Below are 27847 nucleotides of genomic sequence, written 5' to 3'. Positions count from 1 at the left end.
CTTATAAATAAGGGTATGGAATTGTTCCCTGACGTACAAAAATGTAAAAATACACATAATGTACTTTATGATCTCATGGTACTGTTCAATACTTTTTAGTGTACATGTACGGATAAAGAGTGGAATGGTACATTTTTGTATCCAACATTTTTTTGATTAATTATCACACTCTCAACATACAGTGAAGGAACATTTCTGTTTCCTAGGGTACACACATATTTTGTGTACCCTCAACTCTTGATGGTACTAACCAGAAAAGCAATATATTGAAGAAAGTTATAAAAAGGTACAGAAAAGCCTGTTTTTGCTTTGTCATTAGGGGGTATTGTGTGAAGATTGATGAGTTTTTATTTTTTATTTAATCAATTTTAGAATAAGGCTGTAACGTAACAAAATGTGGGTCTGAATACTTTCTGAATGCACTGTATGTAAGAAAGGTACTATCTGAGGTGTGAACTGGGGTACAATTATATATCTATACCTAAAGGTACAAGGGACATACCTTACTGGTAGGCATTTTGCTTAGTCCCACGATTTACCTAACTGTGGGACAGACTATGTTTGTTCCCACACTCGGGACTCTGACTCTTTAATGCTTACACAGACTTTTGGCCTCCCATCATATTCTAACCACCTCTCGCCGGCTTTGTATTCATGTTACCTAATGAAATTGCTGTATATGATTTTGTTGCCATATAATGCACATTCAAATGTCATAAATCAACATTGCAGAGCTCTCCCTGTCCTCTGGCGTGCCTTGATTGTATTACTTTTGATGATATCTGGAAATGTGCATGTACACCCTGGCCCATCTACTGTTGCTTGCCCCAATTCTGATTTGTGCTCTAATAGCTGTTTCACTGATTTCTGCTCTCGTAAAAGCCTGGGTTTCCTGCACATTAACACTAGAAGCTTATTACCTAAAATAGATCAATTGAAAGTGTAGGTTCACAGGTCCAATCCAGATGTGTTGGTCCTTACTAAGACATGGTTAAGAAAGAGTGTTTAGAATACTGAAGTTAACCTTCAACGAGTCTCCATGGTGATGGATAAACTTTATATCAACGGGCAATTGTATCGGGACTCTGGAGTAACTCCCTGGCTATTTTACTTTAATGTTCAAATTTGAGTTTGTGTGTTGTAGTGTATCATGACAACTTCAACTACAAGGAATACATGCTCTATTGAACTCCACTGTCACGACTCCTACCGAAGGTGGCTCCCCTTCCTGTTCGGGTGGCGCTCGGCGGTCGTCGTCACCGGCCTACTAGCTGCCACTGACTTTTTCCTCCCCCTCCTTTTTTGTTTATTGGTTACACCTGTTTTTAGTTAGGGTGATTAGTAGGGCTTTATTACCCAGCAGGCCCGCCTGTTGGGTGTGCGGGATTGTTTTGTGTACTGTTTGTACATGCGTGTATGTCACGGTTCGTGCTAGTTGTATTTTCGGAACTTTTTGTTCCCCTTGTATGTTGGGGCATTTGATTGGAGTGGCGTCGTGTTTCACCTTTGTGGTGATTAAAAGTTACGCTACTCTGCGTCTCCTGCGTCTGACTCTTTCCTCCACTACACCCCGGGCATTACATCCACTTGATAAGGAAAGGGCTGCATATAGCTCATGTTAACGTATGTAGCCTTCCTAACAAAATGCATTAGGTTTTTATTAACTTGGTCAACATAAATCATGTTCATATTTTGGCTTTGACCGAAACACATTTAGATGCATCTGTAAATGATGGGCAAATGAACATTCAACGATATAGTCTACTGAGAAGGGACAGGAATCATAGATATAGTCTACTGAGAAGGGACAGGAATCATAGATATAGTCTACTGAGAAGGGACAGGAATCATAGATATAGTCTACTGAGAAGGGACAGGAATCATAGATATAGTCTACTGAGAAGGGACAGGAATCATAGATATAGTCTACTTAGAAGGGACAGGAATCATAGATATAGTCTACTTAGAAGGGACAGGAATCATAGATATAGTTTACTGAGAAGGGACAGGAATCATAGATATAGTCTACTGAGAAGAGATAGGAATAGGAATGGTGGGGGTGGAGCACTGTACATTCAGAATCATATACCTTTTAAGAGAAGGGATGACCTTAATGTATGTCAAGTAGAGGCACTATGGGCTCCAGTACATCTGCCTCACCAGGCACCCATATTGGTAGGATGTGTGTATAGACCTCCTAGCTCTAAGGTGTCCTATCTGGATAACTTATGTACTGGGTTTGACCAGGCCACAGATAGCAACAGAGATGTATTTATCTTGAGTGATTTTAATATAAATTGGAAGGATCACAACAATCCGAATAGAACAAAATTGATGAGATATGCCAAGAACTGTGGTTTGAAACAAATGGTTAATGATACTACTAAATCATCAATTGAGTTTGGTCATCGTTCAGACACATGCATTGATCTGATTTTCTGTAATATACCATTGCAATGTTTAAAAGCCAGATCAATGCCAGTGGGCTGGACAGACCATAATATTGTGACCATAACCATGAACACCAAGGTTCATGGTTATAGGATTGTGGTTAAGAGAAGACATTTATTCATGAGCTATTTCTAAATGATTTGGCTGCTGTACCCTGGGAGCTGATTTATCTAGAGGATGATTTAAATCATGCTACAGAATGTTTTATTTATTTGCTCACTGAGGTAATGGACCATCATGCCCCTATAAGAAAGAGTACAGTTGGGGCTCATCCATCTCCATGGATTGATGATGAACTGGGTGAGGCTTTTTCTCAAAGAAATATGGCAAAAGTCTTAGAAGCCAAGTCAAAATTAGAAATTGATGGCCTCCCGGGTGGCGCAGTGGTCTAGGGCACTGCATCGCAGCGCTAGCTGTGCCACCAGAGACTCTGGGTTCGCGCCCAGGCTCTGTCGCAGCCGGCTGCGACGTCTGTGGGGCGATGCACAATTGGCCTAGCGTCGTCCGGGTTAGGGAGGGTTTGGCCAGCAGGGATGTTCTTTTCCCATCGCGCACTAGCGACTCCTGTGGCGGGCCGGGCGCAATGCACGCTGTCTCCTCCGACACATTGGTGTGGCTTTCGGGTTAAGCAGGGCATTGTGTAAAGAAGCAGTGGGGCTTGGCTGGTTTGTGTTTCGGAGGACGCACGGCTCTCGACCTTCACCGAACCCGTATGGGAGTTGCAGTGATGAGACAAGACTGTAACAATCAATTGGGTACCACGAAGGGGTAAAATAAATAAAAACATTTAAAAAAGGTGCGGGGGTGGCAATCTTTGCCAAGCATCACCTTCAGTACTCGGTTGTCTGTCCCCAAACAATTTGATTTGCTGGTTTTAAGCATTAAACTTTCAAATAGCTCTTTGTTGACTGTTGCTGGGTGTTATCGTCCTCCATCAGCACCAGCCTGTACCCTACAGGCTCCCTAAGCTCTCTCCTGGCCTTACACTAAGTCTGAATTTGTCTTGCTAGGTGACCTAAACTGGGACATGCTTAAACCACCTGACCAAGTCCTAAAGCAATGGGACTCCCTAAATCTTTCTCAGATTATTACCAATCCCACAAGGTATGACTCCAAACACACAGAAAAGGCTATTCTCCCCGATATTATCAGACATAATCCTGATAGGTATCAGTCTGATGTTTTCTGTAATGACCTTAGTGATCACTGTTTTACAGCCTGTGCTCGTAATGGCTGCTCAGTGAAACGACCTGTCCTGATTTGTCATAGATGCTTGCTAAAAAACTATATTGAGCAAGCCTTCCTTCATGACCTGGCCTCTGTAAATTGGTATAGAATCAGCTTGATCCCCTCTGTTGAAGACGCTTGGACCTTCTTTTTTTATATTTTCAGTGATATTGTTAACACTCCCCCCTTAACAAAATGAGAATTAAAAACAGGTTCAGCCCCTGGTTCGACTGTGAACTTGCAGAGTTACTCCAACACAAGAATTGCATTTGGCGAAAGGCTCGGCACACGCATACTCAGGCTGACTGGCTCTCGTTCAGGCAAATGAGAAATAAGTGCACTCAGGGTATCCAGAAGGCCAAAGTTAGTTACTTTATGGAGCAGCTCTCGCTCTGTGGGTCTAAACCCAAGAAGTTCTGGAAAATGGTTAAAGATCTGGAGAATAAACCCTCCTCCTCATAGCTGCCCATGTTTCTTAAAGTTGATGACGTGGTTGTTTACTGTGAAATTGCATTTTATCTGGTCAAACACAAGGGTTGGTAACAGGCTGATTGGTCAGCTTTTTGAGCCAATAATGGGGGCTTTACCATTCTTGAGTAGCGGAATGACTGTAGCTTCCCTCCAGGCCTGAGAACACACACTTTCTAGTAGGCTTAAACTGAAGATGCGGCAACTAGGAGTGGCAATATTGTCTGCTATCATCCTCAGTAATTTTCCATCCAATTGTCAGACCCCGGTGGCTTGTCATTGTTGATGGATAACAACAATTTTTTACGGAATTCAAAAGTACAATTCTTGTCTTTCTTAATTTGATCCGATATACTTGGATATGTAGGTGTCAGCATTTATTGCTGTCATGTCATCCCTACGTTTGCTTATCTTGCCAATGAAAAAGTAATTAAAGTAGTTGTCAATATCAGTGGGCTTGGGTTTTGTGATGAATGAGCCAACTGATTCAATGAATATTGGAGCCAAGTTGGCTTTTTTCCCCCAAAATGTATTTAAGGTGCCCCAAAACTTTTTATTATCATTCTGTATATAATTTATCTTCGTTTAATAGTATAGTGTAACGGCTTTCCTCCTCAGGGATCGAACCAAAATGCAGCTGAGTTTGTAGACATGATTTATTAACGAAAAAACACGAACTCGACTAATACACTAACAAAACAAATAAACGGTGTAGACAGACCTATACGACGAACTTACATAAAACATGAAGAACGCACGAATAGAGAAAACAGGCTACACAAAATGAACGATGAACAAACAAAACCGAAAACAGTCCTGTGTGGCGTAACGACATACACAAACACAGGAGACAATCACATTATATGAATCATTTTTATTTTCCAAATGGCCTGGTTGCTCATCATTACAAACCACATACCAGCAAATACTTTTTACATCATCAACATATGAATCACTACAAAACTTATTGTATGACCTCTTATACAATATATTACGCCCAGCCTTTGGGACTTTACCCTGGTAGGTTGACTGGCAACCTGAACCAGGTTGCAGGCACTGGTTACAGTTTTTTCTTGAGTGGGCAGCTTGATGAAAGCCAGTCAATATTTAAATCACCCAGAAAATATACTTCTCTGTTGATATCACATACATTATCAAGAATTTTCCATATTATCCAGATACTGACGGTTAGCACTTGGTGGTCTATAGCAGCTTCACACAAGAATGGCTTTAGGTGAGACAGATTAACTTCTTATGGCTGCAGGGGCAGTATTGAGTAGCTTGGATGAAAGGTGCACAGAGGTGCCCATAGTAAGCTGCCTGCTCCTCAGTCCCAGTTGCTAATATATGCATATTATTATTCATATTGGATAGAAAACACTCTGAAGTTTCTAAAACTGTTTGAATGATGTCTGTGAGTATAACAGAACTCATATGGCAGGCAAAAACCTGAGAATATATCCAAACAGGAAGTGGGAGTTCTGAGGCTGGTCGATTTTCAACCAAGATCCTATTGAATTCACAGTGAGATATTGATGAGTTTGCACTTCCTATGGCTTCCACTAGATGTAAACAGTCTGTAGAACCTTGCCTGATGCCTCTACTGTGAAGCCGAATGAGAGGGGAATTAGTCAGGTTTGCCATGACCTGACCATGCTCAAACCATGCGCGTTCACATTAGAGGGAGCTCTGTTCCATCGCTCATCTGAAGTCAATGTAATTCTCCGGGTTGGAACATTTTTCAAGATTTATGTTAACATTCTGAAGATTGATTCAATACATCGTTTGACATGTTTCTACTGACTGTTACGGAACTTTTTTGACATTTCATCAGCTTTTAGTGAACGCGCTTCCTGACGTTGGATTTGTTTACCAAACATGCAAACAGAAATAGCTATTTGGACATAAATGATGGACATTACCAAACAAAACAAACATTTATTGTGGAAGTGGTAGTCCTGGGAGTGCATTGCGACGAAGATCAGCAAAGGTAAGTGAAGATTTATAATGCTTTTTATGAGTTTTGTTGACTGCACAATTTGGCGGGTAACTGTATGGCTTGCTTTTGTGGCTGAATGCTGTTTTCAGATTATTGAATATTGTGTTTTGCTGTAAAGCTTTTTGAAATCTGACACAGCGGTTGCATTAAGAACAAGTGTATCTTTAATTCTATGTCAAACATGTATCTTTCATCAAAGTTTATGATGAGTATTTATGTTATTTGACGTGGCTCTCTGCAATTTCTCCAGATATTTTGGAGGCATTTCTGAACATGGCGCCAATGTAAACTGAGGTTTTTGGATATAAATATTAACTTTATCAAACAAAACATATATGTATTGTGTAACATGAAGTCCTATGAGTGTCATCTGATGAAGATCATCAAAGGTTAGTGATTAATTTTATCTCTATTATCTCTATCTCTGCTTTTTGTGACCCCTGTCTTTGGCTGGAAAAAGGACTGTGTTTGTCTGTGATTTTGCGGTGACCTAACATATTCATTTGTTGTGCTTTCGCTGAAAAGCCTATTTGAAATGGGACACTTTGGTGGGATTAACAACAAGATTACCTTTAAAATGGTATAAGATACTTGTATGTTTGAGGAATTTTAATTATGAGGTTTCTGTTGTTTGAATTTGCCGCCCTGCACTTTCCCTGGCTGCTGTCATGTCGATCCCGTTAACGTGATTGCAGCCATAAGAAGTTTTTAACCTGTAGCCATATTACTTCAACAGTTTTATTTTTATTTTATTTCACCTTTTTTTAACCAGGTAGGCCAGTTGAGAACAAATTCTCATTTACAACTGCGACCTGGCCAAGATAAAGCAAAGCAGTGCGACAAAAACAACACAGAGTTACACATGGGATAGACAAACGTACAGTCAATAACACAATAGAACAATCTATATGCAGTGTGTGCAAATGTGGTAGGGATGTATGGCAATAAATAGGCCATAGTGGTGAATTAATTACAATTTAGCATTAACACTGGAGTGATAGATGCAGGTGATGATGGGCAAATAGAGATACCGGGGTGCAAAAAAGCAACAAAAAAAAATATATATTTATATTTATATATGGGGATGAGGTAGTTGGTTGGGCTATTTACAGATGGGATGTGTACAGGTGCAGTGATCGGTAAGCTGCTCTGACAGCTGATGCTTAGTTAGTGAGGAAGATATAAGTCTCCAGCCTCAGTGACTTTTGCAATTTGTTCCAGTCATTGGCCGCAGAGACCTGGAAGGGGAGGCGGCCAAAGAGGTGTTGGCTTTGGGGATGACCAGTGAAATATACCTGCTGGAGCGCGTGCTACAGGTAGGTGTTGCTATGGTCACCAGTGAGCTGAGATAAGGCAGGGCTTTACCGAGCAAAGACTTATAGATGACCTGGAGCCAGTGGGTTTGGCGACGGATATGTAGCGAGGGCCAGCCAACGAGAGCATACAGGTCGCAGTGGTGGGTAATATATGGGGCTTTGGTGACAAAACGGATGGCACTCTGATAGACTAGATCCAATTTGCTGAGTAGTGTGTTGGAGGCTATTTTGTAAATGACATCGCCGAAGTCAAGGATCGGTAGGATAGTCAGTTTTACGAGGCTTTGTTGCGAAATAGGAAGCCGTTTCTAGATTAAATTCTGGATTGGAGGTTCTTAATGTGAGTCTGGAAGGAGAGCTTACAGTCTAACCAGACACCTAGGTATTTGTCCACATATTCTAAGTCAGCATCATCCAGAGTAGTTATGCTAGTCGGGCGGGCGGGTGCGGGAAGCAATCGGTTGAAGAGCATGCATTTAGTTTTACTAGCATTTAAGAGCAGTGGATGCCACGGAAGGAGTTGTGTATGGCATTGAAGCTCGTTTGGAGGTTTGTTAACACAGTGTCCAAAGAAGGGAAAGATGTATACAGAACGATATAGTCTGCGTAGAGGTGGATCAGAGAATCACCAGCAGCAAGAGCGACTTCATTGATATATACAGAGAAAAGAGTTGGCCAGAGAATTGAACCCTGTGGCACCCCCATAGAAACTGCACAGAGGTCCGGACAACAGGTCCTTCGATTTGACACACTGAACTCGATCTAAGAAGTAGTTGGTGAACCAGGTGAGACAGTCATTTGAGAAACCAAGGCTATTGAGTCTGCCGATGAGAATGCGGTGATTGACAGAGTCGAAAGCCTTGGCCAGGTCGATGAAGACGGCTGCACAGTACTGTCTTTTATCGTTGGCGCTTATGATATCGTTTAGGACCTTGAGCATGCCTGAGGTGCACCCATGACCAGCTCGGAAACCAGATTGCATATCGGAGAAGATATGGTGGGATTCAAAATGGTCGGTGATCTGTTTGTTAACCTGTTTGGGCTGCAGGGGCAGTATTGAGTAGCCAGATAAAAGGTGCCCATTTCAAACGGCCTCGTACTCAATTCTTGCTCGTAAAATATGCATATTATTATTACTATTGGATAGAAAACACTCTCTAGTTTCTAAAACCCTTTGAATAATATCTGTGAGTCAAACAGAACTCATTTGGCACAAACTTCCTGACCAGGAAGTGGAAAGTCTGAAATTGGGGCTCTGTTCTACTTCCTGCCTATAAATGGGCATGATACGTAAGAGTATACGTGCACTTCATAGACCTTCCCCTGGATGTCAAGAGGCGGTGAGAGAAGAAATGTAGTGTTTATCTTGGTCTGAAGTGGAATACAGGCTCTTTGTATGACGTGTAGAACAGTCGGAAGTAGCCTTGTGATGTCCTGTTTTCGTGCTCCTGGGTAGTACAGGGTTTTTGCCTTGGGAACCAATATTTTTCTCACCATAAAGCTGCCTATGATGACAGCTGGTGATGTTGAATGGGCCGGTCTTTCAGGCAGCCTCATGGTCTGACGAGGGTGGGAGCTTCGAGGATCTGAACCCGAGGTAGAAGCCTCCAGAGAGGGAGACAGAACCGAGGACGAAGACGCAGGTACCCCAGGATCTGATCTTGAATGGGAAGTCCCCAAGGAAGAAGGCGCCGGAACCTCTGGATCAAGGGTGGCAAAGGAGAACTCTTTTGCCAGAGGACGCTTTCTTTGACTTTCACGGCGAGTGACGTACCTCCATGGCTGGTTGGTTGGGTTGAGAACAGATCTGTTCTCCAGGGAAGGGGGAGACCCCTTCGGGGATGGAACCCTGCTGTGCACCGGCCAGTAAGCTGTGGAGAGCAAAACTTCCACCAGACCAGAGCGGCGTCCGACTAATGGGGTGGAAGAAAAATAAATAGTAGGTGGGCGTGGATTCCCCAGTACCTTGTGTAGGTTTGCTACTTGCTTGCTATGAGTAGCCACTTCACTCCTGTAGTCCTCCGCAAGCAAGCAGTTGCTACATTGAAAGTCAGCACTGTCCACATTGTCCCGGAACAAAGCAAAGTAAACACAGCTCCTGTAACGCTGGAAACATTCAATAGCGACCTCCATTTGAAACCGCAGAGCCAGCTAGGCTTTCGTGTCTATCCCCCCATGCGGAATCTGGCAGGATCCCGGGACAGACAGCAGCGCTCACAGCAACTAAGCCCAACAGAGCCGCAGGATCCAAAATAAAAGTATATTAAATTACTGTCAGCTTTTAAACTCGAGGTCTCTAGTTCAGGTTTCGGCGTTCAACAGCTTTCAACAACAGCAAACATACGTCGCACTGATGACGTGTTAGGTCTGCGAAGGATCAGCCATTGATCCATCAAAGTACCTAGTCTGTGCGCATCAATCTTCCTGAGTGTGCGTGTGTGTATGCACATACGTGTGCTTGTGCGCACATAACGTGTTCACATGTAATGGTGTGTGTTGTGTTCTCACAGTATATATAGATACCTACATGTTTTGAATAGGCCTTACACCAAAAGTTGTGTGTTTGTGTGCCTGTGTGAGTCCGCGTAAGCTTGCGTGCGTGTGCGTGTGTGTGTGTGTGTGTGTGTGTGTGTGTGTGTGTGTGTGTGTGTGTGTGTGTGTGTGCACACAACTATAGGTCTGTATCCGACGCATTTCACCACTCACTGATCATGACTCCAGACACAGCTAGCAGCAGGGCAGCGATGAGGGCTGAGGTCCCCACAGACAGACCCAGGGCCAGATGGGACAGGGAGGGCTGGGGCGGCAGGGGAGATACCTCTGCCAGGGGAGAGAAGAGTTCAGATCTGGGTCAAGTACATCTTATTAGAAGATGTTGTGAATTTACTTACAATCATCTGATGACTGTTATTTATAAAAATAACTATCTTTAATTATTACCCGATTAAATTAATCATGTAACAATTAACTCATTAGGAATTTGGGGCACCACGAGAGTGGTTGTTTAAAGAGTTACCATCTCCCGAATTAAACTCTATCACATCCAACATATTAATCATAACCTCGTCTCATATCATCATTCTGAACAGTCGTAACCTCCTGTATCTGCAAAAACCCAGCCTTACTAATTCAGTACTACACAAATTGGTTTAATTATTTATTTACTAGCTAACTAAATGATAACATAGGATAAACATACACACTTAATACATTAGGAAAAGGTCCCTAGCGGACTGACACAACATATGGCGGCATGTTACGAAGGAGATGTAGATAGAGAGAGAAAGATACACTTATCGTCGATACATTTTAGGAACTATTCTCACAGTAATCATATACTTTGCACACGAACCGCTGCCCGTTTGGAGTAAGAAATCATGAATACATGATTACATTTAAATGCCTTTGTTCGCTGTAGATCTCTGTCGGTACCAGCCCTCCTTAGGAAGGGTGTTGGAATTTCAGCAGAATGCTTGTAAGGCTCTGATTGTCCAAAAGGTGTCCCCCCTACCCCCTGTCTTCTACTGTTGTTCACTCTGGAAGATGCTCCTTGGATGATAGGCTAGCCAGCCGTTTCGACGGTTCCCAATGGTGATGAGAGTAGTTGAAAACGGTGATTTGATAAGGGTAGTAGAATAGGATGGTTTGAAGAGTAGTAGAATGGTCCCACTTAAATTTGCTTTTCTAGATACCTTACTTAGGACTGCTAATCAGCTGTACCAGTGATTTTCCAGGAGGGGAGTTTCTCGCCTCTACATCGTGTTGATATTCAGAGATCTAACCACTTTGGACGTGAGCTGCAGCTAAAACGTCTCTCTGGTCTCCATGTTAATTTCTTTACCAATCCTTTTATGCACTCTGGTCAACAGGGACGGTTCTGTCAGGCTGACATTCTCTCTGACTTCACTCGGGGCGTGGCTACTTACTGTGCAAAGTTTATAGGAGACAAATGATCTCTTATGGCTCCTAAAATCACATTCCTATCTTAAGAAAAATACTTTCATAATTTGTCATGTTTAAAATACAACGTAGAGGATGGAGACTTCATACACCTAGTCTATATACTTTTCAAGTTACAGTAGGTGAGGTGTCAATCCCCCACCAGCTCCCTCCTCCCCTCTTCTGTGGGTGAGAGAGGGTCTGGTTATTGTGATCCATTGCCAAGCTGATCTGACCAATTCAGGTCCTTACAGGACAGTCATGACAAAGAGCATCACAAAATTAAGTGAATATTAGTGATGGTCACGAGTTCTAATTGCTAATCATATGGATGGATACAAATATGGAAAATCTATTCCAATATCAGCTGATTTTTTTTGCGATATGATAATGCTAGATATCGGCTATATAAAAAAAAAAAAAATTCTGTTGACTTCCACAGCTCTTTTAACCTCTTGGAAATAGGGGGCGCCCTTTTCACTTCTGGATAAAATTGTGCCCAATTTAAACGGCCTGGTACTCTGTCCTAGATCATATGATATGCATGTTATTATTACTATTGGATAGAAAACACTCTGAATTTTCTAAAACTGTTTGAATTATATCTGTGAGTAAAACAGAACTCATTTGGTAGGCAATCTTCCAAACAGGAAGTGAAAATTCTGAAATCGGTCTCTGAGAAAGGCATCGCCTATTCAATTGCCTTGTATTTATGGATCTGTATGCACTTCATACGCCTTCCACTAGATGTCAACAGTCAGTAGAACGTGGAATGAAGTGTCTAGCCTTCCCTGGGACCGAATGAGAGCCTTTGGAGTGACAGGTCAGCCATATTGGCAGTATTCGGCTACGCACTTAGATTTGTCATATCGTTGCCTGCAATGCGTTAGGTAGACACAAAGAAATGCTCCGTCTGGGACGTTATTGGATATATTTGTGAAAAACACCCTATCTTCATGGACACGTGCGCTACACCATGCTAGCCAAAGTTGCTAATTCGACAGAAGAAATGGACATTCTAAAACAAAACAATGATTTATTGTGGAACTAGGATTCCTGGCACTGCATTCTGATGAAAGTTCATCAAAGGTAAGGGAATATTTATGATGTTATTTCGTATTTTTGTGGACTCTTTGGACTCCAACATGGCGGAGAATGGCTGAGCGCTGTCTCAGATTATTGCATGCTGTGCTTTGTACTAAAGTATTTTTTTTAATCTAACACAGTGGTTGCATTAAGAACCAGTGTATCTTTAATTATATGTGCAACGTGTATTTTTCAGCAAAGTTTATGATGAGTTTTTCTGTTAGATTACGTGGCTGTCTAAAATTTCTCCTGACATTTTGGTGCCATTTGTGACCATGGCTGTACCATGTATTTTTCATAAAAGTTTTATGATGAGTATTTCTGTATTTCACATTGCTCTCTGTAATTCTGGCTGATTTGGTGCCATTTGTGACCATGGCTGCAATGTAAAACCCCGATTTGTAGCTATAAATATGCACATTTTCGAACAAAACATAAATGTATTGTATAACATGATGTCATAAGACTGTCATCTGGTGAAGTTGTTCAAAGGTTAGTGATTAATTTTATCTCTATTTGTGGGTTTTGTGAACGCTATCTTTGCGGTGAAAAAATGGCGTTCTGTGTTAGGCTATTGTGGTGAGCTAACATAAATATAAGTTGTGTTTTCGCTGTAAAACATTTTAAAAATCGCACATGTTGGCTGGATTCACCAGATGTTTATCTTTCATTTGCTGTATTGGACTTGTGATTTCATGAAATTATATGATATTTAAGTCCATTCATCTGCTTGCTGATTGCCCATTGTGCCTGGTGTGAATGTTCTGAGAGCTATATAATATAAAATGTTCAATATTGGTGCCAACCACTACAGAATATATTATTGTTGCAGTCATCTTTTGGTGTTGGATAATTTTTGTGTTGGCTCAGAATCTTTGTTTACCCAGACAAGAACCATTATAAACTTCTATTAGCACCTACATATGGCATATTATGTCAATACTTTACATGTGCTGCACAATGGTCACCAAAGTCTACAAAATGCAAACTCCAAGGTCAATCAAGCACACATTAAAATATAACTAACCTTTGAAGTTTTTAAAAGTATGTGACTTATGTTTTTGACCCAAGTCTGGAAAAGTAACATGGAACAATGATTTCACCTCTAACATAATGTAGATACCTGAAGTTACAAGCTATCCTAAGAATTGATCCCAAAAATTATAACAATTAGTGCATTATTACTACACCATTAAAAAAGCATGTCCTATGAGTAAGATTCAATAAAGTATAGAACCCCTGCTAATACATTACTTTAAGAGGATGATTTAAGGAAAGTTAATCATGTTTGAATTTATATGTAGAATTATATTATAGTCATCAAATTGAGCAAGGCACATACATCTCTGATTGTTACATTACAACGGTTGTGTGTGTGTGTGTGTGTGTGTGTGTGTGTGTGTGTGTGTGTGTGTGTGTGTGTGTGTGTGTGTGTGTGTGTGTGTGTGCGTGTGTGCGTGTGTGTGTGTGTGTGTGTGTCTGACCTGTTGATGCATTGACACAAGAGACACCGTCGGGGGCAAGTACGAGGTCCTCGTCACAGTAACATATTGTCCCCTCCTCGTTCTCATGACACTCGCCCGTCTCACAGTGGCTACAGTTCTGCACGGGGCAGATGATCACCTCTCCATCACTTTCCATCCCTATACAGGCACAGACACAGGAAACGGTCAAAGGATATGCTCCGTGCAGATGTCTTACCGTATATGCTGCCCCTTTGCTTTATTCCTCAACCCACAATATACAATGTTCCAGATGCAATAACCTACATATACTAGAATAGAAAATAATAGAATAGGCTGGGAGCAGCACAGTGTCAACTGCAGAGCAGCGCTTTGCTTAAGGGCACAACAGTAGTGAAAGGTACCTGGAAGCAGACACCAGCAGACCTTCGATTGCCAGTTCAATTCCCACCTTCATCACCCTGCCTGACGCCTGCCTAAAGCTTGAACCAGCAACCTTACTACTGGTCCGCCTCACTAACCTCTACCTTGCCGGTCGTCGCCCTATAGTTCATAGACAGTGTACTGTAATTGTCTCTCATTTCATCATCCGTTACCTTTCAGAGCATCCAGGAAGATCTCTAACTCTGAGTGGGTGAAAGAGGAGCCGTCCTCTCCGTCCTGCTTTGGGTCATTTGCTTCAGAGGTGTTGCCACCTAGAGAAAGTGCAGGGGATGGTCGTGGTAATAAAATGACACAATCAGTCAGTGAACTTACTACAGAGTACCTCCATGGTATATAGCAGGTGTCGAACTCATTCCACGAAGGGCCGATTGTCTGCAGGTTTTCGCTCCTCCTTTGTACTTGATTGATGAATTAAGGTCACTTATTAGTAAAGAACTCCCCTCACCTGGTTGTCTAGGTCTTCATTAAAAGGAAAATTCAAAAACCCGCAGACACTAGGCCCTCCATGGAACTAGTTTGACACCCCTGTTGTGTACAGTATGTTTAATTTCATCTAAAGTGCTACCTGGTGATATTATCTTATGATAATAAAGTTTTATGGACCAACAGACAAAGTGACAGATAAGGTGATTGAAAATCAACATGACATCTACAATCTATATGTTACGACAAGAATATATAATGTCATGTGCTGTTATAGAGTGCATTCGGAAAGTAAACCAAGCCATGAAACCAAGCCATGAGGTCGAAGGAATTGTAAGTAGAGCTCCGAGACAGGATTGTGTCGAGGCACAGATCTGGGGAAGAGTACCAAGACATTTCTGCAGCAGTGAAGGTCCCAAAGACCTCAGGGAGGTGACCAAGAACCCAATGGTCATTCTGACAGAGCTCCAGAGTTCCTTTGTGGAGATGGGAGAACCTTCCAGAAGGACAACCATCTCTGCAGCACTCCACCAATCAGACCTTTATGGTAGAGTGGCCAGAGAGATGTCACTCATCAGTAAAAGGCACATGACAGCCCGCTTGGAGTTTGCCAAAAGGCACCTAAAGTACTCTCAGACCATGAGAAACAAGATTCTCTGATCTGATAAGGCCAAGATTGAACTCTTTGGCCTGAATGCCAAGCGTCACGTCTGAAAGAAACCTGGCACCATCCCTACGGTGAAGCATGGTGGTGGCAGAATCATGCTGTTTTTGACTGGCAGGGACTGGGAGACTAGTCAGGATCGAGGGAAAGACAAATGGAGTAAAGTACAGAGAGATCTTTGATGAAATCTGCTCCAGAGCACTCAGGACCTCAGACTGGGGCTAAGGTTCACCTTCCAACAGGACAACGACCCTAACCACACAGCCAAGACAACACAGGAGTGGCTTTGGGACAAGTCTCTGAATGTCCTTGAGTGTCCCAGCCAGAGCCCGAACATTTCTGGAGAGACCTGAATATAGCTGTGCAGCAACGCTCCCCATCCAACCAAATAGAGCTTGATAGGATCTGCAGAGAAGAATGGGAGAAACTGGGGTATCGTGTGTTGGTGGTTGAGGGGGAAAAATATTTTATCAATTTTAGAATAAGGCTGCAATGTAACATGTGGAAAAAGTCAAGGGGTCTGAATACTTTCCGAATGCACTGCTTTATATTATTTTCTTATTTTATTTAACCTTTATTTAACTAGGCAAGTCAGATAAGCACAAATTCTTATTTACAATGACGATCTACCCCGGCCAAACCCTCCCCTAACCCGGACGACGCTGGGCCAATTGTGTGCCGGGATCGAACCGGGCTGTATATTCATGTTCCTATATACTGTATATTTATTGTATATATTTTTTACCTACCTCTATACCCCCCTCCTCCACCACCGGATGTACAGGGGCCTCCCCCTCCCCCGAAGCCCCCTACAGTCTTCCAGCCCGACTTCTGGCAGGGTTGCCCCCCCTGGCCTCCAAGTATTAGGGGTCTCCCACCCTGAGACCCAGGGTTACTGTCATTCCAACCTCCGCCTCCACCTACACACACAAAGATACAAAGGACAAACACTAAGACAGATATACACCAGATTAAAGAATGTACACACATTTACAGACACCTTCTGGATTGCCAATCAATCAATGAACACTCGATCGATTGATTGATTTCTGGACAGTCACAGTCCTTAAAAGTTGCAAGCAAATCCTCATATGGGCACCATAATGTGGAGGATCATCCTCACATGGGGCACCAACATGTAGATAAAGGTCGTTCTTATGGGATGGGAGATGGTAATATTATGATTCATTTGATTGAAACTCACTAGCATCCACCCATTCACACTCAGGTCAATGTCTGAAATAGAATCAGGAATGCTTCCAACGCTGAGCCAGAAAGAGAGTAACCACCTCTGTATCTGATAGAGACTTGGCAGTAGTTTGTAGTAGGGGCCTCCACCTCTCCTGTCAAAACCAGGCTTCGGCTCTAGTTAGCAGGAAGACACCCACAATTAATCCTACACAAACTCTCCCGGCTCGCGTCTTGCCCTATTTTCTCCTCTTCTCTCCCACCAGTCAAATGAGACAAACAAGTACATCTAAAACCTAAAATAAAAATAAAATCCTATGCCAGCAACAAACAGTAAACAGACCAGACAGAGCAAATGTTTCATTTGCGCTCACCGCGCTACACTCACAGTAAGCCAAAGGCCTACTGAACAGCCTAATATGACTGTAAAAAAGAACAGTAATGTAGAGGCGTTGTGTTTGCACCCCAGGTGGAAAAGGAGAGAGACAAATTGTGACGTTAATAGGCACGCAAACTTGTCATCTTGTCCTGTCTCACGTTACGAGTAAGAAATATAAATATGACTATGAACAGAGGTAGCGCTCCTATGAAACGCACATTTTCTTTTGCCACAAAGCAGGAGTGCATAGTCTCCAATGCAACGTTCTACGGTCAATTTCTCACATATAAAATGTATTAAAAAACAAACCAACTTTATACAATACTGTAAACAAAAAGTGCCTATCCCCACTAAAGCATACACTAGCTGTAAGTACAAACAGGCCACACAGAAAATGTACTGGAAACACATAATGGAGCACAAGACACTGAAAACACTGGGTGGGAGATGAAAGTGGTAAATAATTCTATTGAGTTGTTAATAGAACTCAGTTGGGGAGCAAGCCTTTAAAAGCTGTAGTTGTATTGAAGTCAAACGGCACCAAGGGAGCGGGACACAGGGTGCCAGAATGGATTGGGGGCACACACTGAGGCAGATGCCCACACAAACACCCAGAACGTGCAAACAGACACCCACAAACACAGGCGCACACAGGCTGACACCCACACAAACACGCAGAATGCGCAAACAGACACCCACAAACACAGGCGCACACAGGCTGACACACACACAGGCGCACACAGGCTAACACCCACACAAACACCCAGAACATGCAAACAGACACCCACATACACAGGCGCACACAGGCTGACACACACACAAACACAGGCGCAAACAGGCAGGCACACACACACTGTCAAGCAGTCCTTCACAACACAAAACACACAGTGTTGTTGGAAGTTTCACCTGCCGCTCCAGACTTCCCGTTATGCCCTGGTACACCGGTGTGGTCCATTGACTCAACCTGGCTGTCCGATTGGCTGCTGTACCCACGTCCCCCACCTCCACCTGCGATGATCAGGGGGATGTGGACACCCATCTCCACCTGTTACCATGGCAAATTAGTCCGTGTGACACCAGTCTCTAAACATATATTATACATTTGATGTGGGTGTGCCCAGACCCGCTTCAGCCCAGCTTCAATAAAAAAGGCACAGGTGCTCAATTGAGGAAAGACACAACAACATATATTCTAAATGATCTAATATAACCCCTTTCATTTCCTTTCCTAACTTCCTTATCTTACTAGGACTGTGTCGGTCATGACATTTTGTCAGACGCTAACCGTTACTTAACATAAACACATCTAGCACCTCCAGGCCTCCACGCATGATGCGTGCATTTAGAACATCTGCATTTTTTTAAAGAAGTCTAATAAATCCATTTAATATAGCCTACACCATCACAATAAATCCATTGTTTATTTTAGGCCGGTCTAAAGAAACATGACATGAAGAAATTTTATTTAAGATGAACAGAATAGCATATTCTGAGTCGGGCCGATTTTGTTATCTGGCTAGGTGCAATGTCAATGGCAGCCTAGGCTGGAGAGTAGTTCATTTAGCAGACAAGATATGCTTATACGTGCATTATGTGCCATTCTTTTTTACATCATATGACTTCATAGTAAGAAGAATATAATTGAATTTAGCTGAATGAAATTGGACGGATATTCTTCCCATTACTGATCGAGTGCGCATATGAGCTATGTTTTCCTCTACGACTTTCACAAGTGTCAGGAGACTCGTCTGAAGTCAGTACATCCGATTTGCCAACTTCTGTCTGTAGTTGTCGAACCGTTTGGGATACCCACTGATATGACCCCTCTGTGCAAAGGTGAGACTCTCACAAACACTTCCACATCGGTTGTTTTGCTCTAGGACACACTCACAAGACTCATCTGAAGGTTCCTCAGTACCAGTTAAAAAATGAATGGAAGTATAAATGGAGACTTTTTTATGGCAAAAATAAGGTGTTAAATACTTGTAAACAATAACATAAAATAAATACGTGTCCTGATCTTTCTAAAATCACTCAGATATACAGTGGTTCCTCAATTAAACGTTTCGAGCTCATGCCATGACCGTCTGCGGTATATTGTATATTATATATATTATATTGCGGTAACAGTTAGAATGCTGATCTATCGGTAGTCTAAACTGTGGCACAAATTGACTATCTTTTCGTAAATTAATGGAGGTGTGAATGTTTCAGTCCGAGAGTCTCTCTACTCTGGCACTAGATTCCTGCATCAGTCGCCAAATGTTTTTGCTGCCGTGCGGTCGTGGAGTTGAGAGAGAACTTGGGTAAATACATTTACACTTGACATGTGGGCTTTTGGTTTCTCTCCCTCTAAAAACAGAAAAAAATAATTCTAAATAACACATTTACCACAGTGTGAAAGAGTGATAGCCTCTCTATAAAAAGTGAGTTTCTGAAAGTCCTTCTTTGCTGATGTGAAGAAGTAACTGCATGAAAGAGAGTGCAGCGAGAATAGGGGGGGGGGGGGGTGTTGCCCATATTTTCAAGACCTGAGCTACTTAATTTATTGAAGAAATGTACTAGTTTATTTAGGCAATCTAATATATTTGTTTAGTCTTGGCCTATTTAGTAGGATATTTTGCAGCATAAAGCTATATTTGTCAGCATAAAGCTGAGTGTGTAACGTTCGTCATATTCCTCCTCCTCAAATGAGGAGGAGCATGGATCGAACCAACACGCAGCGAGGTATGTAGACATAATGAATTTAATAAATGAAAGACGAAACACGAAGAACACTTGAATTGATTACAAAATAACAAACGACGTAGACTGACCTGAACAAGAACTTACATAAACACGAAGAACGCATGAAACAGGAACAGACTACCCAAACGAACGAACAAACGAAACAGTCCCGTGTGGTGCAAACAGACAGACACAGGAACAATCACCAACAAAAAAACTGTGAGAACAGCCTACCTTAATATGGTTCTCAATCAGAGGAAACGTCAAACACCTGCCTCTAATTGAGAACCATATCAGGCAACACATTTAACCCAACATAGAAACACATAACATAGAATGCCCACCCCAACTCACGCCCTGACCAACTAAACACATACAAAAACAACAGAAAACAGGTCAGGAACGTGACAGAACCCCCCCTCAAGGTGCGAACTCCGGGCGCACCCCTAAAACTCAAGGGGAGGGTCTGGGTGGGCATCTGTCCGCGGTAGCGGCTCCGGCGCAGGACGAGGACACCACTCCACCATTGTCTTTGTCCCCCTCCTTAGCATCCCTTGAGTGGCGACCCTCGCCCCCAACCCTGGTCCAGGAACCTTCACCAAGGCCCCTCCTAAATAGCGGAGACAACTCAGAACAGAGAGGTAGCTCAGGACAGAGAGGTAGCCCAGGACAGAGAGGTAGCTCAGGACAGAGAGGTAGCCCAGGACAGAGAGGTAGCCCAGGACAGAGAGGTAGCTCAGGACAGAGGGGTAGCTCAGGACAGAGGGGCAACTCCGGACAGAGAAGCAGCTCCGGACTATATGGCGGCTCCTGACTGGAGGGCGGCTCATGACTGGAGGGCGGCTCATGACTGGAGGGCGGCTCATGACTGGAGGGCGGCTCATGACTGGCTGGCGGCTCTGACGGCTCCTGACTGGCTGGCGGCTCTGGCGGCTCCTGACTGGCTGGCGGCTCTTTTTGGGTGAGCCTCTCTGGCTTCCAGCCGCTCTGCCTTGCTAGCGCCTCATAATGCCGCCTCTCAGCTTTTGATGCCTCCAGCTCCGCTTTGGGGCGGCGACACTCCTCTGGCTCTGCCCAGGGTCCTAAGCCATAAGGCCATCAAACAGGCAAAACATCAGGTATAGCGATAAAGTGGAGTCGCAATTCAACGGCTCAGACATGAGACGTATGTGGCAGGGTCTACAGACAATCACAGACTACAAAGGGAAAACCAGCCACATCGTGGATACCAACGTCTTGCTTCTGGACAAGCTAAAAACCTTCTTCGCCCGCTTTGAGGATAACACAGTGCCACCAACGCGGCCCGCTATCAACAACTGTGGGCTCTCCTTCTCCGTGGCCAATGTGAGTAAGACATTTAAGCGTGTTAACCCTCGCAAGGCTGCCGGCCAAGACGACATCCTTAGCCTTGTCCTCAAAGCATGCGCAGACCAGCTGGCTGGAGTGTTTACGGACATATTCAATCTCTTCCTATCCTAGTCTGATGCTCTCCACTTGCTTCAAGATGTCCACCACTGTTCCTGTACCCAAGAAAGCAAAGGTAACTGAACTAAACCACTATCGACCCGTAGCACTCACTTCTGTGATCATGAAGTGATATTAGAGGCTAGCTAAGGATCATATCACCATACCTGACACCCTAGACCCACTTCAATTTGCTTACCAGCACAATAGATCCACAGACGATGCAATCGCCATCACACTGCCCTATCCCATCTGGACAAGAGGCAGTGGTGTAAAGTACTTAAGTAGTACATTGAAGTATTTTTAGTTAAGTAGTTTTATGGGGTATCTGTACTTTTCTTAACTATTTTTATTTTGGAAAATTTTTACTTTTACTTCACTACATTCCTAAAGTAAATTATGTACTTTTTTACTCCATAAGTTTTCCCAAAAGTACTCATTACATTTTGAATGCTTTGCCTGAAAGGAAAAGGGTCCAATTCACGTACTTATCAAGAGAACATCCCTGCTCATCTCTTCTGCCTCTGATCTGGCGGACTTACTACAGACACTGACAAGAGGAATACCTATGTAAGAATGCTGTTCATTGACTATAGCTCAGCATTCAACACCATAGTACCCTCCAAGCTCATCATTAAGCTCGGGCCATGGGTCTGAACCCCGCCCTGTGCAACTGGGACCTGGACTTCCTGACCGGCCTCCCCCAGCTGGTGAAGGTAGGAAACAACACCTCCACTTCACTGCCCCCTCCTGTACTCCCTGTTCACCCATGACTGTGTGACCACGCACTCAATCATCAAGTTCGCAGACGTCACAACAGTAGGCTTCTCTCTGAAACCACACATCCATCTGACTCTTTATCCACCGTGTCTGGTCGCAGGCTAACAGCTGGCTTCTCTCTGAAACCACACATCCACCGTGTCTGGTCGCAGGCTCACAGCTGGCTTCTCTCTGAAACCACACATCCATCTGACTCTTTATCCACCGTGTCTGGTCGCAGGCTCACAGCTGGCTTCTCTCTGAAACCACACATCCATCTGAAGGGGACGCTTTATCCACCGTGTCTGGTCGCAGGCTCACAGCTGGCTTCTCTCTGAAACCACACATCCATCTGAAGGTGACTCTTTATCCACCGTGTCTAGTCGCAGGCTCACAGCTGGCTTCTCTCTGAAACCACATATCCATCTGAAGGTGACTCTTTATCCACCGTGTCTAGTCGCAGGCTCACAGCTGGCTTCTCTCTGAAACCACACATCCATCTGAAGGTGACACTATATCCTTTGGGACCACACAATTACCAGGTGGACAGTAGGCCTCTTGAAGCGATAGAGGAAATCAACAAGATCCACAAGTATTCTTTCATAATATCTGGCCTTATGTTATCTGTAGTTTTGTGATGCGCTGTCCCACTCCGTAGTGGACAACATTCAGTCTTCGTTTATGTAATGGACTGTAAGGCACAAGTATTCTATTTTTAGAAAATCGGCAGTCCACATGTCAAGTGTAATTGAGCCAATTGTATTTACCCAAGTTCTCTCTCAACTCCGGGGCCACCCGCCTGCTGATTTGTTTTGGCCTGATGCAGGACTCTATTGCGATAGGAAAGAGACTGACAAACATTCACACCTCAATTAATTTACAAAAGTATAGTCTAAAAGCTTGACTATGTGTGAAAAATCCCCCAATTTGTGCAACAGTTTAGACTACTGATGCTGCGGTACGTCAGAGATGAATCCTATTGTAACATGTAGCCTAATGGCCAAAATAAAGCAAACTTGCAATGTATTCGATGCTTAATTAAGCACTCTGAAGTTTTACACTTCTAACTCAATATCACAGACCATATTTGCCCTAACGAAAAATGCATCAACCCCACAAATATTTAAATGTTTTATAGTCCATTATAACGCTGTTGGCTATTGGAGTATTTGTTTCATATCCTACTGATTCTGTGATCACCATGCCTCACGCAACCGCAAAAGGTTGGAAAAAGCAATTTCACAAATCTGGCTGTTTTTAAACTTTGCTATGCTGTATTAAAGGCTTTACACTTGTTTTCGTTATAACAGACTCTCTGGTATTACTTATATTTTATTTAGTATTGTTTACAGTGTTCCTAACTGGCATATAGATTTATATTGTAATCTAACAGCACCTGTTTGTCTTGCAACTGTATCTCTTGCGCTTTCGACAATGATTTTACATGAGGCCCATTTGACATGATATACAGTGGCCTGCGAAAGTATTCACCTCCCTTGGCATTTTTCCTATTTTGTTGCCTTACAACCTGGAATTAAAATAGATTTTGGGGGGGGGGGGTTGTATCATTTGATTTACACAACATGCCTACCACTTTGAAGATGAAAAATATTTTTTTATTGTGAAACAAACAAGAAATAAGACAAAAAAACTGAAAACATGAGCGTGCATAACTATTCATCCCCCCAAAGTCAAAACTTTGTAGAGCCACATTTTACAGCAATTACAGATGCAAGTCTCTTGGGGTATGTCTCTATAAGCTTGGCACATCAAGCCACTGGGATTTTTGCCCATTCTTCAAGGCAAAACTGCTCCAGCTCCTTCAAGTTGGATGGGTTCTGCTGGTGAACAGCAATCTTTACGTCATACCCCAGATTCTCAATTGGATTGAGGTCTGGGCTTTGACTAGGCCATTCCAAGACATTTAAATGTTTCCCCTTAAACCACTTGAGTGTTGCTTTAGCAGTATGCTTAGGGTCACTGTCCTGCTGAAAAGTGAACCTCAGTCCCAGATCTCTGGAAGACAAACAGGTTTCCCTCGAATTTCCCTGTATTTAGCGCCATCCATCGTTTCTTCAATTCTGACCAGAATCCCATTCCATGCCGATGAAAAACATCCCCACAGCATGATGCTGCCACCACCATGTGGGGATGGTGTTCTCTGGGTGATGAGAGGTGTCGGGTTTGCGCCAGACATAGTGTTTTCCTTGACGGCCAAAAAGCTACATTTTAGTCTCATCTACGTTTGGGGAGTCTCCCACATTCCTTTTGGCGAACACCAAACGTATTTGCTTATTTATTTATTTATTTTTTATTCTTGGACTCTTCCGTAAAGCCCAGCTCTGTGGAGTGTATGGATCAAGTGGTCCTATGGACAAATACTCCAATCTCCGGTGTGGAGCTTTGCAGCTCCTTCAGGGTTATCTTTGGTCCCTTTGTTGCCTCTCTGATTAATGCCCTCCTTGCCTGGTCCTTGAATTTTGGTGGGTGGCCCTCTCTTGGCAGGTTTGTTGTTGTGTCATATTCTTTCCATTTTTTAATAATTGATTTAATGGTGCTCCGTGGATGTTCAAAGTTTCAGATATTTTTTTACAACCCAAACCTGATCTGTACTTCTCCACAACTTTGTCGCTGACCTTTTTGGAGAGGTCCTTGGTCTTCATGGTGCTGTTTGCTTACTAGTGCCCCTTGCTTAGTGGTGTTGCAGACTCTGGGGCCTTTCAGAACAGGTATACATATACCGAGATCATGTGACACTTAAATAAAGTCCACCTGTGTGCAATCTAACTAATTATGCGACTTCTGGAGGTAATTGGTTGCACCAGATCTTATTTAGGAGCTTCATAGCAAAGGGGGTGAATACATATGCACGCACCAATTTTCCGGGGTTTTTTGTTGTTGAAATTTTTTAAACAAGTTATTTTTTGCATTTCACTTCACCAATTTTGACTATTTTGTGTATGTCCTTCACATGAAATCGAAATTAAAATCAATTTAAATTACAGGTTTTAATGCAACAAATAGGAAAAATACCAAGGGGGATGAATACTTTTGCAAGGCACTGTACCTAAAATACTTACATCCACTAGACTAATAAATAATATATATTTAATTTTTTATTATTTAATTAACCTACTGTATATAATGTTATTTCAAGTTATCCCTTTGGAGCAAATGCAAAAGCGATTTGGAGTTGTTGAATAGGAGTGACAAAATGTATTACAATTGAATTTGAATCAACTGAATGATGATGATGAAGAAGAGTGATTGAATTTAGAACAGTAGTGTAAGAATTGCTCTTCCTCTGTCCCACGCTCACACACACAAAAAAAAAAGCTGTTTGAAAATGCTGTAACTAATGTACTAAGGCTTATTACTTAATAAAACGTTTGTTACACTAAGGTTTTTATTCTAAGAGAAACTAAAATGGTCTGTTATATTCCATTACATTCTTAAAATATGTGTTGACTGTATATATGCAAGTGATGTCTGCTAAATTAACACGTTGATGTTGAAGCCTCTGCTACTAAGCACAGATATATATTGTAGGTGTTTTATTTATTAAGAATATAAAGAATTATCTGGTGGCATTGGTAGAGAGTCTTGCGGAGAATGGAGTAAAAGTGCTCTGTAGTGTAAGTACGCAACAACTCTGTGGGCCAGGTGTAAATGGTTTAGCAGACTTTCCAATAAATTGGAATCAAAAAGAAGCCGTGCAACCTTGATGGGCTATCAGCAGGACAATAGACTCTTGCCGAGTTTAGGGACTTTAAATGTATTCATGGGTGTTTGCGAGGCATGTCACATCACCCATCTCTTTGCACAGCCCACCAGATACACTGTTTTCTAACCACATCTGGATGGATCCATAATGAATTACTATGGAAATAAATATCACTGAATGACAGAAATATTGGAATAAAGTAGGCTAATGCAATTGAAGGCAAACAATTGTTGCTTACTGAAACACCTAGTGTTTCTAAATTGCCATACATGTTTAACTTCTTATGGCTGGGGGGCAGTATTGAGTAGCTTGGATGAATAAGGTGCCCAGAGTAAACTACCTGCTACTCAGGCCCAGAAGCTGATATGCATAGTATTAGTAGATTTGGACAGAAAACATTCTGAAGTTTCTAAAACTGTTTGAATGATGTCTGTGAGTTAAACAGAACTCATATGGCAGGCAAAAACCTGAGAAACAATTCAACCAGGGAGTGGGAAATCTGAGGTTTGTAGTTTGTAGCTTTGCCTATCCAAGATACAGTGTAAATTTGGTCCGATTGCACTTCCTAAGGCTTCCACTAGATGTCAACAGTCTTTAGAACCCTGTTTGAGGCTTCTACTGTGAGGGAGGAGAGAATGAGAGCTGTTTCAACCAGAGGTCTGGCAGAGTGCCATGAGCTCAGTCTCACGCACTCCCATGAGTTAGCTGTTAGTTAGTTTCAACCGGAGAATTCCTTTGTCTTTAGAAATGCAATGGAACGCCATTGCATTTCTAAAGACAAAGGAATTCTCCGGTTGAAACATTATTGAAGATTTATGTTAAAAACATCCTAAAGATTGATTCTATACATCGTTTGACATGCTTCTACGAACTGTACCGAAACTTTTGGACTTTTCGTCTGGACCTAGTCTGGACGCGCGAACAAAAAGGAGGTTTTGGACATAAATGGACTTTATCGAACAAAACAAACATTTATTGTGGAACTGGGATTCCTGGGAGTGCATTCTGATGAAGATCATCAAAGGTAACTGAATATTTATAATGCTATTTCTGACTTCTTTTGACTCGACAACATGGCGGGTACCTGTATGGCTTGTTTTGTGTCTGAGCGCCGTACTCAGATTATTGCATGGTGTGCTTTTTCCGTAAAGTTTTTTGGAAATCTGACACAGCGGTTGCATTAAGGAGAAGTGGATCTATAATTCCATGTATAACACTCGTATTTTCATCAACATTTATGATGAGTATTCCTGTAAATTGATGGCTCTCTGCAAAATCACCGGATATTTTGGAAGCAAAACATTACTGACCATAACGCGTCAATGTAAACTGAGATTTTTGGATATAAATATGAACTTTATCGAACAAAACATACATGTATTGTGTAACATGAAGTCCTATGAGTGTCATCTGATGAAGAACATCAAAGGTTAGTGATTCATTTAATCTCTATTTCTGCTTTTTGTGACTCCTGTCTGTGGCAGGAAAAATGGCTGTGTTTTTCTGTGACTAGTTGCTGACCTAACATAATCGTTTGGTGTGCTTTCGTCGTAAAGCCTTTTTGAAATCGGACACTGTGGTGGGATTAACAACAAGTTTATCTTTAAAATGGTGCAAAATACTTGTATGTTTGAGGAATTTTAATTAGGAGATTTCTGTTGTTTGAATTTGGCACCCTGCACTTCCACTGGCAGTTGTCATATCGATCCCGTTAGCGAGATTTCAACCGTAAGAAGTTAATGCTTTTCGACCTGTCCCCAAATTAATATAATTAGTGCAGAGTTTGTTTTGATATTTCAACCTTTGTGTCCTGATCGTGTCTGGTATGGGGGTACAAAATCAACATGCACGTGATGGCACACGCGCGCATCCGGTTTGGTCAGCCTGTAACGGTGAGTTTTAAAAGCATGATAGGCCTACTGTTTTGAGGATAAATGTTTGATGTGATTTTCGATTTCATTTGCATTGATGTCAGAGTGATTAGAGGGACAATAGAGAGCTGAGTACCAGACCATTAGCGGTCATTAGTGAGTTGGGCACTACCAACTCATCGGCGCCATTCATGTACCGAGTCCATAGGAGGAGATTACTGTGACTCAACAGTGACGTGGAATTTGACTGCGGTC

General features: G+C 42.5%; 1 protein-coding gene across 1 annotated transcript in view; it reads right to left on the bottom strand.

Moving 5' to 3' along the window:
* Positions 1-27847, bottom strand: part of LOC129812506 (ALK tyrosine kinase receptor-like) — a 779676-nt gene that overhangs the window by 42196 nt on the left and 709633 nt on the right. Inside the window, exons 15-19 of the mRNA XM_055864118.1 lie at positions 17954-18092; positions 16230-16400; positions 14546-14644; positions 13971-14129; positions 10168-10281 (exon numbers count right to left, since the gene is read on the bottom strand). Of these exons, the coding sequence (XP_055720093.1) occupies positions 10168-10281; positions 13971-14129; positions 14546-14644; positions 16230-16400; positions 17954-18092 (682 nt within the window). The remainder of the gene's footprint in view (positions 1-10167; positions 10282-13970; positions 14130-14545; positions 14645-16229; positions 16401-17953; positions 18093-27847) is intronic.

This window comes from Salvelinus fontinalis, chromosome 16 (assembly GCF_029448725.1).
Source record: "Salvelinus fontinalis isolate EN_2023a chromosome 16, ASM2944872v1, whole genome shotgun sequence".
In the NCBI taxonomy this organism is placed as follows: domain Eukaryota; kingdom Metazoa; phylum Chordata; class Actinopteri; order Salmoniformes; family Salmonidae; genus Salvelinus; species Salvelinus fontinalis.
This window is presented reverse-complemented; position numbering and strand designations above follow the sequence as displayed.